Genomic DNA, 21,839 nt, shown 5'->3' on the forward strand with positions numbered 1-21,839 from the left:
TCTACATTTCTGACCCTAGTAAAGATTTCATTAGTCCCATTCCAGGACAATGGACAAATTTTTTTTCATGGATTACTTAATCATATATAGTACCCATTTCCTTGTTTTTATAGGTGGCTGGTCTTCCCACATTCAAGATGGAATTAGTTGGAGTCAAAGCAGACAAAGGAATCCTCCTTTCAAAGTAAATATTAAAAGGAAGATGAGATCAAATATTTTTCAGTCCTTGAAATAATCTGCAAGTCACCTTTATACATAAAAAATGTTTTTAAATTGCCATTAAATTCATTTTTATTGCCTCATTGGGGAAAGGTTTGAATTTTGTGAAATGCAAGCCCAATTAAACTTTGAACACATGTAAAGTATTTCAACAAAACTGCAGTTTAATTTCAGAAAAAGTGTTAAAATATATATATATTTATACATCAATTTCTGACATAGACTTAATGTGTTAGTATACACAAAATGATGCTTTCTTTCGAAACTGTATTTTATGAAATGTACATTTTTAATTTAAATACTCAGTATACACTGCACTTAATCTGCATGTTGCATTTATTAAATACATTAAAATCTGCAATGTAACAAAACGTTTTCTGCATACGAAATTCAAAACACCATTTTAAATGAACAAAAGATGGCTCACTTCATTTTCTCCTAGTGCATAGTACACTAGCTCAGCTCCACCCACACCAGCTGTTCGTTCTTTTTATTTGACATTGTTCACAGACTAATACATATTACAATAAGAGTGCTGGATAAAAACATGAGGTACGAAAGTGGTTCAAAGATTACAGGTCATGCAGATCATGCTAGACAGCAAAGAAAATTGTGAATGAGAAAACACTAAATAAAAATACATAAAGAATGTGCATTATAAAAAAAAAAAAAAAAAAAACAAAAAACTCCATTACACAGCTTTGCTTCTTTGGTTACAAAGTAGGTTGAACAATTTCACAGCTTTTTATTCCCACCCAAAAAAAAAAAAAAAAAAAAAAAAAAAAAAAAAAAAAAAAAAAAAAAAAAAAAAAAAAAGTCATACGAAATGTTGAAAAGCAGAGGAATCATGGCAATTTCTCTATAGAAAGTAGAAACAAGAAATGAGCAAAGTTTTCTTCATCAAAATAGCCCATCAATTATTTATTATATCACAATAACTGGTGACTACCTGTACAGATGCACTATGGTCTTCATACTTACACTATACAAAAATTTACATTCAAGCTGGGTCTTTACTACTCAAAATAAATACCAAAGGTAAATTGCCATTAGTGTTAGAAATATGCCAGGATTCTTTTGTTCAATTATTGCCTAAACGTTTTATCTAGTAAATGCAATCCCGTCTATCAATTCCTTTACTGATACTTACATTTATTTTTTTTTAAAAAATTAAGAAAAAGTTCTGTGACATTGTTCATGTACATTATGAAAATAGCAGCCCTGTAATAAATAAAACACAAAGAAATGAAAACTAATGTAGGCAAATGTTACTTATATTGAAAGAATGGTGGCTCTTTCGATGAATGGTTACTTATAACAAGATAGGAAGGCTCAAGGTAATCCATGGACAATGAGACTGAGCGCCCCCACAGCTCGGACAGACCCCGCCCGCTCATGCGCACCAGACTCCAGGCCAACTCCGGCCTCACTAACCCTCCTCCTCCTCCGGGAGTTTCCTCGTGTCCGGTGACAGACAAGTGGACCCCGACTGTGTGGCATGATGTCTCAAAGCGAGGACTAGCTCTTGGAGAATGATTGTCTAATACTGAAAAGGCCAAACAACCCCCCCCCCCCCCCCCCCCCCCCAAGCGTGGCTACTTGCTCGTTCAGAGTGGAGAGAACACCAGTGGCACACAAGGACAGACTGCTGTCAAGGCCGTCTTCGTGAGGCGAGGAAGCGTTACGCTGAGGACACATTCGGCTGCTGAGGAGGTTGCGTTGGCTGCGGAGGCTGTGCTATCACTGTCTGCTGCTGAGAAGTGCTACTAGGGTTGGCCTGTTGGGTTGAGAGTTGGGATAATTGATCGTTGTTTGAAAGAGATTTTAACAGTGCATTCTCCCGTTCAAGTAAAGAGTTTCTTTCAACTAATTCTTTTATTTGTTCCTTCAGAACTTCCACTTCTTCTCTTACTGCATACATCAGATGGCTTTTCACCAGATCCTGTAAACACAATTAGCAATGTTGAAGACAATCAATTCCCGTGAAATTAAGAATTAAGACACTTGAGCAAAGAAATTCTATAGATTCTATTTTTTTTAAAAAGCGACTCCTCCCAACTAGCTATCAATCCTTGTTTTGTAGCATATGCAGACCAGAAGTTTTTTTCACAAACGTAACAAATTCTGGTCCTGATGATGACAACCACACGGAAACGTTCTTTTGGTTTCTGAAGGAGGGAGATGGTGTGGTGCAAACGTATGAATAACTCAAAGAGGTATTCAAATTAACCTCCTAATAGAATGAGAGATACCCTTTAGAAAAGGAAGAAAAATGTTTTCTGCTAACTGTCCTAGGGGTAAAACCTGCAACTGCTATTTAATCTCACAATGACAAGATCTTGCTTCCTCTCACCATCCAATACAGGAGAGGGAATGACAGAGTTAAAGGTGGATGCCTTCAGAGGAAATGCTGGCGTGTACAAGAGGTATTTGCTATGTAATTCTAACCCCACTCACAAGTAGTAACAAGCTCTAAAATTCTATTACTTCTCTAAAACTTTTTTTCATGCTATTTTGAACAAAATACTCATTTGCAGATTACTAGAGCATGTGTATTTCACCTAGCTATATATCAAAAGCTGGGAATATTAAAGTCCCCAGAACCAAGGGTTCACTGATAATATTTATTACAATAGAATTGGTTCCTTCATGACAATTAGAGAGGGTCTGTGTGTTTCTGTGGTATTAAAGGGTTAAATACAGTCCTTTCTTAAGCTGTAAGATATGGAAGCCAAAGGGTACATTGAAAAGGCATCTAATGGGAAATTCTATTTAACATCACTTCTGACCAGTTGATCCACGTTCCCACCACCACCATTCCCACACAGCAACAAAAATCCAACAACCCACAAGACCCTTTAGTGAAACTAACTTTAAAAGAATGTATTCTCAGTGAGCCTGGCTCTGCAGGTGGGAGGGCCGAGCAGACTCAGCTTGTTTACACTTGTAGGAGCAGAGGCAGGGGCAGGTCCCGCAAGCGCTACATCTAGGCATCGGAGACTCTCAGCGCCTGGGTGTCCTCCCTGCCGGCTCTACCTTTATATGATCCTGTGAGTGAGAAGTGGAAATCAGAACCATCAGTCTGGTGAATGTCTTGGGCACATCCGACTCTTCATGACCCCAGTTAGGGGTTTTCTTAGCACAGACTGGAGTTGGAGTGGTTTGCCATTTTTGAGATGAGGAAATTGAGGCAAGAGGGTTAAGTGACTTGCCCAGAGGCAAACAGCCAGTAATTTGAGGCCAGATTTGAACCCAGAAAGAGTCTTCCTGATTCCAAGCCCAGTGCTATCACTGAGCACTTAGCTGCCTATTTAATTGTAAAGACTGAATAAAACAGTCCCTATTAACAAATAAGCAATCATGGATGTTTTTAATGAGAATTTTTGGGAAAAAAAAACTCACTTACCACTAGAATCACAACCTGTGGGGTAATTTTTATGTAACATTCAAATTCTACTTACCATTGCCTGCTCTATTTTGTTGTCAATGGCTACAACGCTTGCCCCAGATGCACTGGAAGGAAAAAGAAACATTAAAGATTTTTATCAAATGGCAATTCAATTCAACATTTTTAAAGTGCCTACTATGTCCAAGGCATTGAATTCAAGGCAATGAATTTAGCCCTCCCTTTTCTAGCCTTTAAACAATATGACAAATTGTTATTAAGAAATTCTTTTCATGTTTTACTTTAAATGTTATACTAGTTATTTAAAATTATCACATTTAATCCATTTTGGAGATTTTTATAACAGTGGGTAGACAATTTTCCTCACCTGCAAGATAAAAGGGCTTGATTAGATAGCGAAGGTCTCTCTTAACATTGCACAATTCCCTTTCTTACATAAAAAGACATGTTCCAGCTATGAACTGATTTCCAGTTTCAAAAATCAACATACTTCCTTCCTTCCATACTCTTCATTACTTCTCTACTAATTTTGCTAAAAACTGGCCTTTTCTGCACCAGCATACAGTTCTCTTATTTTAATATTTGCTTCTCAAACCATCAGAATGACTCGGAATATTCCACAGTGAGCTATATAAGCAAGCTCACCACAGTGAGCATAGCACGCTGCAGCCTGCAAGTCAAGGCTTCCGAGTTACTTTCTGGTCAAAATGCTCAACAAGCTGACCCATTAGGTCCTTGAACTGTTTAAAAACACTTAGCATATATAAGCACACAACTCATGTAACAAATAAATCACCTATCACTGCTCGAAATTAAAACATGAAAGCTGCAAAACACTCATTACTCCTAGCCATCACCTAATTACAGAGGGAAAAATTTAAACTTTCTATGTAAATGGGTACTCTTATAACATTGAATTCTTGATACATGCCAAAGGCACTTGAAAGAACCAGTCACATGGCATATGGAAGAAGTGGAGCTGGAGCCCAGTCCAGTTATCTAGCCATTATTAGCATGCTGCCTTTTTCCACATATAAAGTTTTTTTTTTTTTTAAAGACACTGTACAAAACAGTTAATGATGTATTTTGGCTCAAGATTCATTGTTACATTACTTTCTGAAGATTTTCTAATACATTTAATAAAATTATCTGGGCCACAAAGGGACACCGACAATACAAGAAGCATTTAAATTCAACTTAAATTGCCTCAGAAGTCTAGGTCAGAGTACTTTCCATATTTTTTCTATTTTTAAAATTTCCATGTCAAGATTGAAAGCATTTCTAAGCAATTTTATGACTTGAAAGTCCAGTTAATTCCCAATCAGCCAAACATTTATGTTAATATATTATCTTAAAATGACTAGTAGTATGAATTTGAACAAGTAACATTTTTAAAAAAAAGGCAAAGTTTGACTTTGGATCAAATAATACCTTTATTACAATGCAGTTGAACATTTTATTGTGTGCCAAGCACAAAGCTACATTTGGGGGAAATGGAAAAAGGCAAAAACAGTCCCTGATCTCAGGAGTTCATATCTAACAGGGGAAGCAATGTGAAAATACTGAGATTGCAATGAGACATTTTTCATTCAGGGGACTAGAAAAGGGTTCTTGGAAAAGGTGGGCTTTTAGTTGAGACCTGAAGGAACTCAGGAGGTAGAAATGAGGGATATGCTACTCAAAATAGAAGAAGGAATAAAATTTGCCAAGAGTCTGGGGCTGGAATAACTTATGAAAGAGGCCAGTGCCCTCAGATCTGGGATTGAGAGATGACAGGATGAAGGGCAGTGAGGAAGGAAATGCAGGTGTGACGAGGATCTGCAAAATGGGTCTTGAAGGCACCTGATATATACTACCTAACTCTGCCCAGACATTGCCAAAAAAAATTCCACAACTCAAGTCAAATAAGAATCTTTTCCACTGCCTGAAATCAATTTTTTATCCCAGACAAGTGGCCAGGAGGTTTTTGGATCCCCAATCCTTCGGTCCCCAGGCCATCCTGCCCTCAACTTTACCTATCATAGATACAACTTGTTCTCCCACTGCTGCCCCCCCACTCCTCATTCTTTCTTGAGAATTTTCTTCACAAAGAATTGGAAGGTTCACCTAAGGTTTATCTCCTCCAATCCTCGCCATCAGTGTGTCTCTTTACAGAAAAGCCTCAAAGAGGAATAATGTTGAGAAACTCACCTATTTTTTTGAAAAGCACATTCAACATTTGACCAACTCCCCCACTTGGTTAAAAATCTACTTCTGTAATTGTGAGGATTACTTTTATAAAGATGATTTCCCAATTTACTGAGAGGTTGAATGATTTGTTCACAGTCACACATTTAACATTGTTAGAGGCAAGGAAGGCTTAATACTAGGTCTCAACCTGCATTTCCAATCAAGAGATCTATCTAATTGAGGAAAAGAATTCAAACCCACCTGTTTTATATCTCTCACTATAAAACCACGCAGAACTGACAAATATAGTTGAAAAAAAATTTTTTTAAAGGAAAAATCAAGTATTTATATAATCAATGATTTTAGGTCCTAAAATTCTAAAGTTAAACTGTATTAAGATTTCTGTGATACCCTGTATTAATTTCAACACACTAGAATCTTCTTTTATTCATGCTTTAGGCAAGTTCCCAAAGGGAGAAAAGGAGGGAAATGAACTTGAATTTATCATGAAAAAATAAGCTAAAAATCATTCTACAATTCTGTTGAACCACAGAATTCTGGCTGCACCCCATCTCTCACTGCCATTATGTTCCACATGTCTAATTTCTGCATCGCATAGGCACCACTCAATTTCAGTTTTTTCCTTTTCTTACAAAGCACATCTTGATCCCTTTCTTAAGTGCTCTAGCCCTGAAATTTTCTTTCACTACACTTATGTGTGCAGGTTGCATTTTCTTAGCAGACTATAAGCTCTTACATGGCAGAAACGATTTCATTGTCTTTGTATCACCAACCTAAATGCCTGGCTCATAATATATACTTAATATTTGCTAAAATGATGAGACTGTGACAGGGTTATTAGCCTCTTGATAATAAAAATTATACCCTACAAAACCCCTTTGGTTACTAAAGAGTCAAACTTTGGGTTTTGACCATGTGATAAGGCTATTTCTTATACAAGGGAAAATTTTTTGCAAGCCCAGTTCCTGCCTGAATTTTTAGAGAAGAAGCCTTTATTTTTATAGACAAATTTCCTATAGTTTACAAAAAACTGCTACTGATCCATAAGAGAAACAAGATCTGCTGAGTAACCAACAGTGATAGGAAAGGGATCCAATTATTCTCTCCAAGTATACCTACTAGCTACAAGTTATCTACTTGTTACTATGTGGCTGTTGCATCCTTACATCCAATCCAATCAAATCCCATAGTGTCTTTAAAAATCCATTTGGCCAAACTACAACCAAAAAACAATTCATTTAGCCCTTCAAGCTGAACCTCAGTTCTGAATTTGCAACTTTCACCACACATTGCAATTCTCTTTTATCTCAACATTTAGAGTCAAATGGTATTTCTTTTAATGGTATTTCCTGCGCACACACGTGCATACATACACGCTATATAAAAGCAAAGCCCTGTTGTTATACCTGGGAAATGGGATTCTCAGAACCTGGGAAAGTTCTGGTTAACTGAACTTTCTGATAAATCAGTGATTGTGTCCTATAATCCTTTCCATTTTAACCAACACATTCAAAACCTAAAGCTTGGGCAGAAGTTCTTTCTAGAGAATAAATTTAATCAACTTGGTTAATCCTTCTGGACTTCAATTTCCTCATCTGTAAAATGAATGGCCTTACAAAGCTGTTATTAACAATAACAACGAAAAGTATTACATTTAACAGTAAAGAGTTACAGCCAATCCATGAATGTATTATCTTCTACCTGCCAGGAATAGTGCCAGGACATTAAAGACTCAAAGATAACATTCTACATGGGGGGAGGGGAGGAGGTAGAAGAAGGGGGGAAGTATTGCGAAGTGTGGTAGAGACCAGGAAAAAAAGCTGGAGATTCGGAAGAGGTCAATCCAGAATCCATAGCCAACCATCTACCATGGGACACAAAGTCAAAAATGAGGCGAGTAATATAAAGTGTTTGGGGTCTGGCCTTGTGATTTCATTGGTCTAGGGGACAATTAGCATGAAAAAGGAACAGAAATGGATACCAGAAATGAGGGCCCTTGTCCATTTGACACAGCTACTCTAAATTAAGGCTTGAACTCAAGTCTCCTTGACTCCAAGCCTGCTCCTGGTCTGCTGCCTTTCCAAAAAAATCATCTGGAGTGAATGATGGGAGAGGGAAGATGATTATCTTGGATTCCATTCATTTATAAGGACTACAAAAATTTTTTCCTTTAACTCCTCTGCAGGCAAATGGAGGGCACAGATGGGAAATCAATGTTAGGCCTTGAGAACTTATGACATTCACTTAGGTCCATTCTCCAAAGCCCAGATAACAAGCAGCAGATTTAGACCACAAATTCTCAATTATCCTTGCTCCTGAATAACGATTTACAACATTAGTTCCCTTATGGTGAAGAACCAGATAATTACTGTCTCCATTCTTAAAATCCGGTCCTTTATCTGTCATCTCCTATCCTGAAATTCTTTCCTGGGTACTATCCACACTAGCTACCTTTCTCTTGTAATCAGCTTTTGACCCTATTCTTTTGAAATCCATCTCATGTCACCAATGATCCCTGAAAACCAAATTCAATGGTTTCTGTTCAGCTCAAGTTGTCAGAAATACCTGAATTTATGATTAATCCAACTTTGCTGGCTACTTCCTCCTCCATATTTGAGTATTTCTCCCATTTTTTCCCTGAATTCATTATTCCCTTCACTCCTTCATCCTCAGCGTCTTATCATATCATTCTCTTTTCCCTCAGCGTCTCATATCATTCATTCACTCTTAGCTATTATGAGGTGACTCTCACAGCTACATACTTTATTGATTTTACCTTTCCCGAAATTTCTGCTATTTCCTACCTACTTCTTCTAAAAGCCACTCAACATTCCAAAAATGATCCTTCCCATTTCCTACCTGTTTCCTTTATAATTACCATTACAATCTTCACACACACAAAGCCTGAGAAAGCACGTCTGCTTCTTTTCCTTCATGAATAGTATCATTGTCAAGAATCAGCAATTCTACCCTCATCACTCTAGATCAGGGATCCATAATCCCTTTTGATTGGTCCTCCTCCCGTCTCTCTCTTCTCCTAGCCATACTTTATACAGATCCAAAATAAGCTTCGTAGGCATGGATCTCTCTCTAAGAACCACCCAGCATCTAAGATGGGCCACACTCTGGATGAACAAATTTTGCTGTATCTTTCAGATCCTCTCTCCATGCATTCTAAATCTCAAACAGATTACACTCTTTCACCAGTATTGTCTTATGCTCCTCCCCTCCAGTTACTAGTGAAGAAGGCAATTCTCTGTGCTTAAATCTGAATAAATCCTGTTCATCCAGGAAGACCCAGACTACCATACTCCTCAGTGACCTCTCCCTTTCCCAAAGTTTCTTCTAGGCTCCTTCAAGCATATTGACTTGTTTCTATGTTCTTTTCCCCAAGGTTTATCCCTCAATGGTCAGAAGTGTGCAGGTTCTCAGGTCACAAAAAGCAAGACTCTACTGAACCCTAGACCTAGCTTCTTCGCACTGTCCTACACTGTCTTCATGCTCACTGGCACTCAGACTTAAAGGAGAGCATGGTTAAATAAAAGCTGTGTGTAGTTTTAAACCAAATTAATCTTTTATCCATCAAACCTCTCACAGGGCTGCCTAACTACTGTAAATAACAATGAACAAGTAATAGGTCTAAGAACAGTGTGTGAGTCAGAACTAAGCAAAGCCAGAACAATCATCAGGAGTTGACAGTAGCAGGGAGAATGCTTTGTTAGCACCAATTAAGCACCACATGCTAGGGGTTTCACCATGACAAGGATTCAAATGCACATGTAACTTAATTTATCTTATCTTGTACATTCCCAGAAAGCTCAGCTCTGAGAATAAGGGAGGCCATTTCCTGGAAGGGCCTTTTTACTCAATGATCTTTTAGGTGTCTAACAGAAATGTTCATCTCCATGACACAGGTTAGAAAGTTGAAGACAACATAAGCCTACAGGAAGAAGTCTTTAAAATGTTTTTACCTAATCAACATTTAATTAAGTATAGATCAAATGGTTTTTTAAAATCATAATCCTCTAAAGTAAGGATTTTTACACTGAAAAATTTTACCAAATTACCTTGCTTTATTCACATTTGGACTGTGGAAACAGATAAAGAGTTGTATCCTGGCTATGAATTCCAATTTAGTGGGGATGAAATTTTCTCTTCAATCTGAACAAGATTTAACATTATTTCTGATGCTTAAGGTTCTAGAACAAGTCGACTAGATTAATTATCTCAAAATTAAAGAAATTGACAAATCTGAACTTGACTAAATGGCCAAGCAACTTAATAATTTTGTGTCCCAGACAATTAAAAATGAAAATATTTAAGACATCTATAGACAGGGAAATTTGAAATACTATAATTCATCAAGTATGCATCATAAAAAAATTCAACGATTAACACCAAGTATTTGATTCAACTTACAGTAGTGTTAAACTATTTCCTTGCCGCCCCCCCCCCCCCCCCCCCCCCCCCATTTCATTGGACAACTTTATCTGAATGAGAAACCATTACTCACCACATGCTTATGTGGCTAGGATTAGGTCCCATAATTTCAAGTAGCACTACAGAGCAATAGATTAAAGCTTGGCCAATACTAACTGTATAATTAGGAAGCTCAAGTAAACTATCATCAATATCACATAATTGGATTAATAACATAAAACTCTTCTCTTCCACATGAATGGTCAAGAAAATAAACTTAGAATGATAATTAATAATCCACTAACTCAGTTTTTAAAAATGTATTACAGTGCTTTGTTTCTTACAAAGGACACGTTTCACATCAACCTTGTATAAGTTCTTTGATATATCTACAAAAAATTATCTACAATATTTTTAATAGTGCTATGAAATAACTTTTTAATTTCCTTTCTAGTTGTTTAGTCTAGAATCATTTTCATCCTGAGCAACAAGACAGAATGGCTACACTTGTAAGTTACTCCTTCCTGTTCTCCAAATGCTGAATACTGCAACTATGTGGAGCATTTTTACTTTTGAGCCTCAAATATATGACACAAAAGATAAGCATCTATGATTATATGAGCATTGAAAATTGCAATACACTGCAGTAATACTGTATTACATTAGGAGTACTGACGATCTTTCATTATCTTTAACATCTGCAAAGCATTCAACATACAGGACTTCATTTCAGCTTCATAACAGCCCTGTGAGCTAAGTATTCAACACTTTTCTTTTAGTGCCTTGTCCAAATATGGTTACTGTCAAGGGCAAGATCTGAACCCAGACCTTTCCCATTCAAGCCTGCTACTGTGTGCTACAGCACACACTGCCTCGATTTCAGTGCAGGCCTGAACCAGATTAAAATATAATTGGGAAATATTTAACAAAAATAATTATGAATATAATTGCACACAGATAATATACTGCCTCTAAGGATGAGCCGCACAGGATGATGTACATTCTGCTAATATCATCCCCACTCATTCTCGAGCCTCTAGGAAGTAAGAAGTCAAATAAGAAGCATAATCAAAATCACAAAGATCATTGTTGACAATGATCACTTTAAGATGATGTCACAAGAACAATTCATTTATTAAGACATATTACATGCATCTAATTATGATGAAGTTTTGTGTTGGAACCTCAAATATTGGACTATCTGAACAGAAAACACTGAATTCCAAAAATTAAGATGACACCAACAAGGCTAGTGTCCTTTATGTAGGCCAAGGTTCTCAGAGTTCATCTGAATCTCATTTTCCTCATCCATACAAGGATTCTAATAAACATGAGCTCTAAATTTTCTTTCTAAATAACTCAAGTGAATTTCCTAAAAAAGGCTAGCAAAATGGAACTGATTTCACTATTTTCACTTAAAGCAAGTAAACAAGAAAATTACAGGAGGGAAAAGTCAGAAAAAAAATTTCTCCTATGTTGAAATATAATTATGGGATCAACAACTTTTACTGCTCCCCTTACAGTACTAGTCATGCTTCCAGTAGTCATTTCACACTAAAATGTAACAACGTTCTCCAAGTAATTCTATCTCTTTAGCCAGCATAATATAGATAGAAAAGTACTGGATGGATTTAGAGTTAAAGCCAGTCACCTTTCCAACCTGGGCTCCAATGAGCTCATCTGTAAAATGAGGGGATTGATTAGTTGACCTTTATTATCTTTTGTTACCAGTTAAAATTTAGTTTGATGACATACAGTGTGGGACACATTTTTAGGATTTTCCTGCTCCAGCACTTTCTTCACTAGCAGCCAGCTATCCTCAACTTCCTAAAGGAGGATGACTTTGACATTAATGTGCTTGGCAGTCAAGATTTTTTGTTGATACAAACTTAGAATCCAGGAGAACAATAAAAACAAACAAAAAAACTTCAACATTAATAGAAAATTAAGTATAATTTTAGCAGATTAGGAAAACTATGGCACTGAACTGTGAAATCAGTACAATGCCCATATTCTACTAAAACCAAAAACAATGTTATCAATTACAAACTTTTCTGCTGTTTGAGTTAATAAAATCTGCTGCTAGTTATGAATTACAAGGAAATAAATGTACCTATATCAAATCAATCAGTTTAAGCATATAATCTGTCAGTTGTTTTTTGAGAATGTAAGTAACCTAACATAAACTGAATGAGGTTTGACAGGATGAATAGGTATTTCCTTCCCTAGTCAAACTGAAACATTTAACTAGAGTATGAGAAAGGGGTAGGAGGGAAGCATTTTATTTCTACTATTGAGGAGTTTTTACTTCAGTATTAGTAATATAGTTTAAATTGTAATTATTATACCAATTCCCATGTGAAGTGATTTATACATAGCATTTATTTCATTTTTTTTTTAAAAAAGGAAAACTTACCTTCTTCAGTTCAAATCTAGCCTCAGACACTAATTGTGTGACTATGGATGTCACTTAACCCCGTTTGCCTCAGTTTCCTATAAAATGAGCTGGAAAAGGAAATGGCAAACTCCTCTAATATCTCTGACAAGGAAACTCCAAATCTTTCCAGTATAGACATTTTATATTACATTGTATCAACCAACCAAGCAGGGCATAAAATTTTGGATTCTATTCTGAAACAGTAATGTTCTGGATAGATGTTAGTGCTAAATCAGTTATGAAATTATTCAAAACCCAATCTAGACAATGGCACATGGTCTATAAAGAAGGCCGGGGGGAATTTTTTGTCCTCCAACTTACAGAGGAACAAACATGAAATGTGAAAGTGCTTGCGTGAATCTGTCTGAGATCCAACTACTCTATCACATGGAATATCTGAGCAGTGAGTGGGCTCAAAGAACCACGCCAGGAAACCTTAGCTACTGATCCTTCATGAATTCTCCTAAAGAAGCAATACTGGAAGCCAATGATTGTATTTATAGCACCCCTAAAACAATCCTACTTCTGGAAATTAGGTTTAATTGGGGACAAGAACATTTTTCAGTATGTGGTTTCCAAACCTTAATTTGAAGGCATTTCTGCCTGTTGCATAGGATTACCTCATGGTTGGTTAGTTTGTTTGAACATAGCTGGAGTATAATGAAAAATTCCTGTGATGAAATGAAAATGAAAAAGAAAAAACTTTATGAAGTCTTAATTAAGTTAAATTACTTTTTGCCACTTCTTTATTTGAAAAATGTCCCAGTGGAATGCTGTGAATCCATAGATTCAAGAAAGCACATAAAGTGCAATGTAAACCCTGACTTGCCAAGAACATTTAAAAAATCCTTCCAATTAATAATGGGACTTGTCAGAATAAGATAGTGATATGGGAATGTGGCTTCAGTAACTTCTAGGCATTAGCTAACTTGAGTTATAATTGCTTCTATTAAAAAATGTGGCACAATTGATTTTTACAGAGATTTGAAATATATTATGCTGCTGTATCTCAAAAAAAAAAAAAGGCTTGTTAAAGCAATTATAGCATATTACATTTACTCTTTTCAATCATTTAGTAATTTTAATTATTTGAGTACCTTTATTATTTTTTCTTTAAGGGGCACATTTCTTCAACAGATTGGAAAATTTAAAATGCTGGATTTGGAGGGGGTGGAAGAAACATATCCTATAGTCATCTTTTTAATCATAAAATTTATCATTCAACTACAAACTTACTTTTGATTATGTAACAGGTTAAAGGAGGCTTAATTTTTTTCAGCGACAGGCCATCATAATCAAGTATGTAGAAAAATTTATTTTTTAAATGAAAAGTGAGAGGCAAAATAGGATAGTTCTTAAAGCAAGAGATTTTAAAAACACCTACAAAATAAGTTCAAATTACTTTAGCAAGGAAAAAAATAGATAAAAAAACTTTAAAGAAGGAATTTAACAGTTTCTGTAACTGAGATCAATTTATTCAAAGGTTTTTGGGGAAATTTCCTTCCAAAGGTGCAGAATTAATCTCACACATTTTTTTTTTTTAAGAGGCATTTTAAAAAAAGGATGCTAAAGAATACAAAAATTGAAAACAAAACCAGAAAAACTACCAATAGGTGATTCTATGGTAAAAACAAATTAAGAGAATGAGATTTCACCCGGCAGGACAAAACAAATTATTATACCTATATATTAAAAACTCTTAATAAAAGTTCCAAAGTGAGCCAAGTCGTCTAAAAATAATACTGAGTAACCATTTTACTAAGACTTTAAATTACTATATATGTGTACTTGAATAATGTTTAAGATTTTACAAATATGCTAAAAGAGTCATAGAAATTGAAAAATGGAAGAAACCACTGAACTCATCTGTCCCCTCCTGACATGAAATGCATCTTCATTGATATTATATTTGCTTCTCTGTTTTGGACAGTGTATGAAGCAATGTCCAGAGAGGGCTAGCCAAGTTCTTTTCAGGGCTACTCATGCACCTTTATATTCACCTGACATTCAACTCTCAGCTTTGGCTCCAAGAAATGCTAGCAGGTGCAGCAGACACACCACAAACCATCTCTCCAGATGGACTCCAGAAGGCTGAGAACACCCATCAGACTTCAGGCAGGAGAAGGTGTAATCTACTCCCAAGCATTTGAAGACTTCCTCTGGAGGCAGGTGTTGTGGAATGCTTACAGCTCAGTCAAATAGTGAAGATGCCAAGGTCATTCATCGCATCCTGGACTTCTGTCTTTCCACAAACTTCGGATTTTGTGCAACTGTTTCACTTAAATCGAATTCACAAACAAATCCAGATCTCGCACAGTGAAAACAGGAGGCCCTGTGATTCTCCTTCGCCAGGCTAACCATTTCCAAATCCTCCAACCAATCTTCATTTCAAGGTCAAAGTAAAGGGGTCCTCCCTCCTCTGGATCTTCTTTAGGTTTGTAGAGGGCTGGAACTCTGGAGAAGTATACTTGAAACAAGGATACTTACAACAAGGTGTTAACTCAGTGGAATTGATGAGATGATGGTTCTCTAGTTCACACATACATAGTGTGCTGTAATGATGTAATCATACCAAGGGTATTTAAGGGCTGAGGACTGGAAATGGGACAGTTCATCTTCGACCATCCTTCTAAGTTGCTCTCCTGCCTCCTGCACTCCTCCACTAATATCAAGGCTGGTCTCGAGGTCCTCCAGAAAGCTAGCCCGAATGTTACGTAGGTTATTGACGCTCTTCCATCGTTACGGCCAGAGTCAAATATGATGGCTCAGATGGGAACTGATGACAACAGACCACTACTGAAGACTAAAGGGGCACGCAGGTGTGGCGGCACACTGGGTAGAGAGGGCCAAGTCTGCAACACATCCAGCCTCAGATGCTTTCTGGCAGTGTGATCCTGAGCCAGTCCCTTCACCCTCTTTGCCTCAGCTTCCTCACAGCAAAATGAGTTGGGGAAGGAATTAGCAAATCACAGCAGTGTCTTTACCAAGAAAACCCCAAAAAGGTACCAAAGAGCAGGCCGTGGCTGGAAACAACCACCAGGGGTTTTGTGCTGCTCAACCTCATACTGCTGATTTATACCGATTTATACTTGGATCCAGTAACAGCACCAGATTACTTTTCAGGCAAAATACCACGTGGCTAAGCTTCCCTAATCTTAGACTTGTGAAGCTGAGTTTAAAGATTTACATTCTTGTCCCATATTGATTTTCAATTTGTCAGATTCATCTCAATACTCTAGTCTATTCAGACCTTTCCTATAATCCATATGTGAAACTATCTTCCATAAAACCTGCATGTTTGAAGACACAATGTTACATAGTATAGGGAGATCAAACATAATTACCTGAGTGGTAGCTTGGAAAAAGTTCTTCTAACAATTTGAATGATAAATAATAACTTTGAGTTTGGCCACTCACAATTTCTGGAGCCATCTAATCTTATAACCTACACCTTTGGTTCTACTTAATAAAATTATAAATAATAATAGCCTTGTCAAAAAAATTAAGGCTAGTCTGGCAGGAGTGGTTCTTGATGAAGCCATCCTGAAAGCTCTACAAATCACCATTTCTTTTTCCAAAGCTCACCAATTATTTTTAATTTTCTCAGGAATCGAACTCAAGCTTACCTGCCCACAATCAGAAACCAGGGTCATCATTTACCCATCAAGTCTACTACATACTACATTTTCCATGATTCTCCAAACAACAAAAAAATTATGTCACTACTACATATAAGATCTTGTTCCTTCCTTTCTGTATTTGAGCATGGAGGTAACTTGAACTCAGTAAGAGCAAATGGTTGCCATTGATTTTTCTGGGATATCAACTCCCTTTAAGTCAGTGTTGTGATCATGAAAGGCACTAAGCCCAGGAAGCAGCAATAATGTCTTGTTAACCCAAGCAGAAGCCTTGGGCCTTCTAACCTGTACAAGATGGTACCACCCTCATGTGCTTTGCTCGGAGTGGTCAGAATTGTTCTTCTGTGTCTTCCTTATTTAATTTTTCAGATCCATCTTCTGATCCATCTTCACATCCCTGGCTCAGACCAGGTGTCTTTCCTTCTCTTTCAAACTCTAGAGGGGGTGATATGAAGGCATCATCATTTCCACCTGAGATCCCAGAGAGAATACTCCCCTTGTATTTCTCTACTTCTTAAAAGATTAAGTGAAGAAGTTATTAAACTGTTCTGCTCTTGAAAAAGAGTGGGTTCCTGGACTAAATCATGCTTCTGCTAGACTTGAAAACATAGAATTCATTCATTTTCTATTTCCTTTTTCTTAAGGGGGTTTGCAAGACCCCTGATAAAACTATACTGCTTCTCCCTTTACTGGTCACCAACCCAATTGTTTTTTAACCATGATTACCCTGGCTTTTGTTCCTAAATTTCTTTAAGTGAGCATGCCTTCTTAAGATGGCACTTCTCTCCACATATTCATGTGTCTTGTTGCTTTTGGACAGGTGTACCCATAGGCAACTATACATCTTCAGTGACTCCTAATGAAATCACACTTGCCTCTCTGAGTGAGGACCTCTTGCTCTGTGAAGACTTGAACACTTTCTACTTGTTCTCCTCCTTGAGTATTTTATACAACAAAACCATACAGCCCTAACCCCAGTATCTTCTTGGGTTTCTGGGGCTGTTTTTGTAAAGTCTGGAGAACGGGTTGGGAGTGTGACATGTTATATTCACCTTTACCTATGGTCTATCCAAAGGGACTGGGAAGGGACTAATTATTCTAACTCTTACTACCCTCAATTCTTTATTGGATCTGATTCCTTAAAACCCAATGGCAAAGGCCTAGGCCTGGCCTAGAGGAAGAAAACAATTGATGGTGCTATCTCAAGGATAGCAAAGGAAGCAGCAAGCATTGGCAAGAAGTAGGCTCTAATGTCACCTCTGGACACTGTGCACAAGCCACTTTTTAGCTCATCTTTAAAATGGAGACTATACTTATATGATGCTCTAATAAAATGTAGAAACACTCTGCTTAAAAACACAATGGTATAGTTAAAGGGAAAAGCATCAGATTTAGAATCAAAGGATCTCTACCCTTCAGCAAATCCTGGCCTAGAATGACTCCTGAGGTTTCTCCTACTGAAACCACAGCTGTGATTTGAAAATTCTACAACGAAGAGTTTCATAACGTCTTTTACACTTTCCTAGATACTAAGAATATCTAGAATTCACACAGTAAATAATATTTATAATTGTAAAATAAGCTGAGTTTCAACCTGGGTCTTTTACTTCTCTTAGTACAGAATTTCTTCTTGTTGTTTTCAAAAGAGCAACGACCTCAATTTTTGACTAGTAACAGTGAAAATAGGAAACACAACGTTTGGTCTAAAATCACTTACACTTAGCTATAAGTATGTATTTATGTATCTAATGAAGGGAAATCAGTTATAAGGGTCAAATAAGGTGCAGAGTCTTTGTAATTAAATTGTTCTTTTATCACTGTTTCAAATCATACCAAAAATCTGACTAGCTTCTTGAAGATTTGGAAAGTTGTCTAACCTGCCCTTTCGGTCCTATCCCCTCAACTTCTGACCCTTATTTCATGGTAGGGACACACAAAATGTCTTAGGCCTATCCTAAGCAAAGAGGCATTCATTTCGGTTTGTTTTCTAAATCACAATTATTTTTAGGCAATACATATATTAATGCTTAAGTATTTAAATGACAAATGCAATTTAAACTACCTCTGACTCATTATAAAGCTAAATTCCTTTTATTTTGTTATCTATTATAGCTAAGCCATAAAAAATCATTTGATTTGTTGTACTTTGTAAGAATATTTAAGACTGACAAATTTCTCTTAATAAAAAGTTATAAATACACGTGCTAACATAAGTAAAACAGAAAACACAATGACTTCACATTTAGAGTATCCTAAGGGAACACACTAAGAGGATCTTGAATTTACAGTTTTAAATATGTATCCCTTTAAGCAAAGTTCAGCAAGACAAAAACCAGTTACCAAAAGCTGAGATCGATATAGTGAAGATTTCTAAAATTTTAAATGGGGCTCTATTTGACTTCAGGGGAAAAGAGGGGGAGAAAAGCTAAGATATCAAGAATACTACAGAACTGTAATTGTGTAAGGTGAAAAGAGGAAAGCCTTTTTTAACCTATTTCCTTCCAGTAGTATTGTTTAAAGAAAGAAGTAAGCTAGTTTCAGTGACAAAGACAGTTGGGAAACTTTTCTATATGTAACAATGACAAAACATTTAAATTAGAAGCGGCCAGGTGCCTACATAGAACTCTGCAACTGGAGTATAAATCTGACTTCTGACATGGCCTAGATGTGTGCCTCAGGTCCCTCTTCTGCAAAAATGAAGGGAATCTTAGCTAGTTGCTATTATTATTATTATTATTAGATTATTTCAGATCTTTGAATATTCAAGGTGGCAGTAGTATGATTTAGGTATGCAGGACAGGTCAAGTATCACTTGTAATCATACAATTATATCAACTTAAAGATTGCTTTTTATCTTCAATAATGACTCCACTATTGATGGAGGACTGATTTAGATTGGGAGGAAGTCTGCCTTTATTACAGTTGTAGCAGCTGATGAACTCTCAAGCTGAAATATAGTTATCAGGAGATATAGACTAGAACCCCAGTTCTACAATTTGCTATTTGCCGTCACCTTTCTGGTTTCTACTTTACTCAGCCATGAAATGTAAGCAATCACACTACTTTACAGCAATGCTGAGAGAAGAGTGCTTTAACTTCTATGGTCCAATATGGGATCCTTCTGAAGATCTTTGAACTACCTTCACCAATCTTGAAAAAAAATACCATGTGCTTAATAATCTCTCTCTCTCTCTCTCTTTAACCCATGAGTTCTATTTAACCATTAACTTAATGGAAAAAATTAGGCCCTTTAAATTTTCTGGGTCTCTGATTTTATCTGTCTTCTAGCATCCCTTTCTTAGCTTTATATTCATAGTCCTATTTACTATCAGTGTATATAGGAACGGTGAAAAAAGACAACTTAATAAAGAAAATAGCACCTGCTATATGGTGGCTTTAAATAAGTACAAAATGATCTGTGATATGAAAACTAAATTTTGCAAAGTTAAAAAAAGTAATTTAACTGAAAAAGATTAAGTACTATTTAGTAAAATAGGAATTCTGAGCAGATTCAATTTTGAACTACTTCACATATTAACTGAGTTAACACTCAATAATGAATCTTTCAATGTAGCTTAATTCATATATTTCATGGGTTTTTATCATTCTCCATGTTGGGGAGGTAAAGAGCTTTCAAATTTTTTTAGATTAGTGTTGTTGATATACAAGTTTAATGATATCACACAATACATGACAGTGCTCTATAACTAAAGAACTATTTATTTTTATGGTGCAATTAGTTGTAAGGATTCTGAGTCCATAAGGACCCTTATACATAGCAGGCACCCAAATAATAAAGTACTTTGATAATGTTAAAAGAGTACCTTTTTAGAGAAGACTATGCAGTCTTTTTTTTTTTTTTTTTAAGTATGTGAGAAAATATATGAATAAATCTTGTAAACATAGGCCTCTTATACTCAATAGGTCTATCCAGCATGTTCTAGGCTTCATAATTATTTAACTGCTTTTTCTATGCTTTGGAGCTAAGATTTGTAAATACTTCTTTCTCAAAGTACTAAAATTCCATGATGGTTATATTCAGTATAAGTATATAAAAATTTTTTTATGCCAGTAAATTGAAGCTATCAGAATTTAAAAACACCGTATGAATGGAATTCTTCCATTTAAGATTACATTCATATAGACAGTATTTCAGCTCACAAATGTAGTTTTGCTCAAAATAACCAACTATCAGAAAGCCCTAATTTTTCAGGATTTGCAACATAAAGTACAATAGAAATTTAGGAATCCGTTTACTTTTAAAAAACCTACAATTTATAATAGTGTTATAAAGGAACATCCTGTATATACCACTAGGTGTATATGAATGATGGTAGAAAAGGTATGTTAAAACTTATTGCTGTTAACCACATTTTATGAGGACAAAATCTCTAAAGTCCTAATTGTAATTGTAAATGTTCAATTTTTATTGGTAACTGAGTTTTTTTTAAATACATTTTTCAAACACTAAGGAAAGGATGAAAAATATTAGCGAAAAGTATCAAAAGGATTACAAAAAGATGAGATACTATAAGCTATAAGGGCACCTTTATTTCAAGTAAGCACAGTATTTATTATATCTTCTTAAAGAAGCCCAATGAAATTAGCCTTTAAAGTACAAAGCCTTGGAATAACAAAAAGAGAAATCTGGATTATTCAAAAGGCTCAACATCCTAAAGTAAAAACAATTGCTACTAAATGATTACATATTTACTGAAAATTGTCTCATCCTTTTGACATTTTTTCCTACAGAAAAATAATTAGTGCACCTTAGAAAGTTTCATTTCATTTTTAAAAGATTTTGGCTATTTATGATAGGGACTGCAGGATTTCAAGGAAAGATCAAAGTATTAGAAATCAAAGAAAATTTATTCTTTATTCCTATTCTATCACTTGCTAATTGTGACCCATTGTGACCCTAGAGCCATTTTCTGCACAAATCCCAATAAAAAGAGCCTTTCCAAATTGATCTGCTCATATACATTAAAAATACCCCTGGATAGAATGGGGGGGAGAAGGGGAGGAGATCTAGGAGGTACGGAATATTTCCAGAATAAAAGAAAGTTAAAGAAATTTTATTGCAAAATAGAAGTTAACCATATTTTCATATTGAAAACTGCTACAGATAATAATATATTTGATATATAATTTCACATTCAGTATTTCAGAAGAATTATCACAAAAATACTAAAATCTAGTATCCATGTTGCACAGAAATATTTTAGAATTTGTGAATTTCACTACAAAATACAAGCAAGATGAAATGCTATTTTTGTAAGACAAAATTATCTTTTGGGGAAACAAAAAATACTTCTTATTCTGAGGGATTTCTAAATTTATTTCTGAAACATTACATAAAAGATTTCATAAACTAGGGAGAGAAAATAAGATAACCAAGATTCCTTTAAGTCCCTAACTAATGGTTGTCATTTTATATCAAAGAAGAAATATGAAGCACCTCAGGGATTTTAAATTTAGGAAAATCCACTGGGTTTTATTCATTTCAGACTATAAATACCTATCCATTGGG

At 35.8% G+C, this 21,839-nt stretch overlaps 1 protein-coding gene across 4 annotated transcripts in view; it reads right to left on the reverse strand.

Moving 5' to 3' along the window:
- Positions 1-358: 358 nt before the first annotated feature.
- TSC22D2 (TSC22 domain family member 2) overlaps positions 359-21,839 on the reverse strand; it is a 46,398-nt gene continuing 24,917 nt past the window's right edge. For 2 of the 4 annotated variants that reach the window (XR_004232769.1, XR_004232768.1), the window contains 3 exons: positions 3,681-3,732; positions 3,092-3,267; positions 1,998-2,161 (listed from right to left, as the gene is read on the reverse strand). Coding sequence is in view for 2 of the 4 variants with exons in the window: in XM_031957780.1 (XP_031813640.1) it covers positions 1,901-2,161; positions 3,681-3,732 (313 nt within the window). In the remaining 2 variants the exon portion in view is untranslated. Of the gene's footprint in view, positions 2,162-3,091; positions 3,268-3,680; positions 3,733-21,839 lie in introns of all 4 variants that reach the window. The other 2 variants (XM_031957780.1, XM_031957779.1) reach the window with 1 other exon arrangement.

This window comes from Sarcophilus harrisii, chromosome 3, assembly GCF_902635505.1.
Source record: "Sarcophilus harrisii chromosome 3, mSarHar1.11, whole genome shotgun sequence".
Taxonomy (NCBI): Eukaryota; Metazoa; Chordata; class Mammalia; order Dasyuromorphia; family Dasyuridae; genus Sarcophilus; species Sarcophilus harrisii.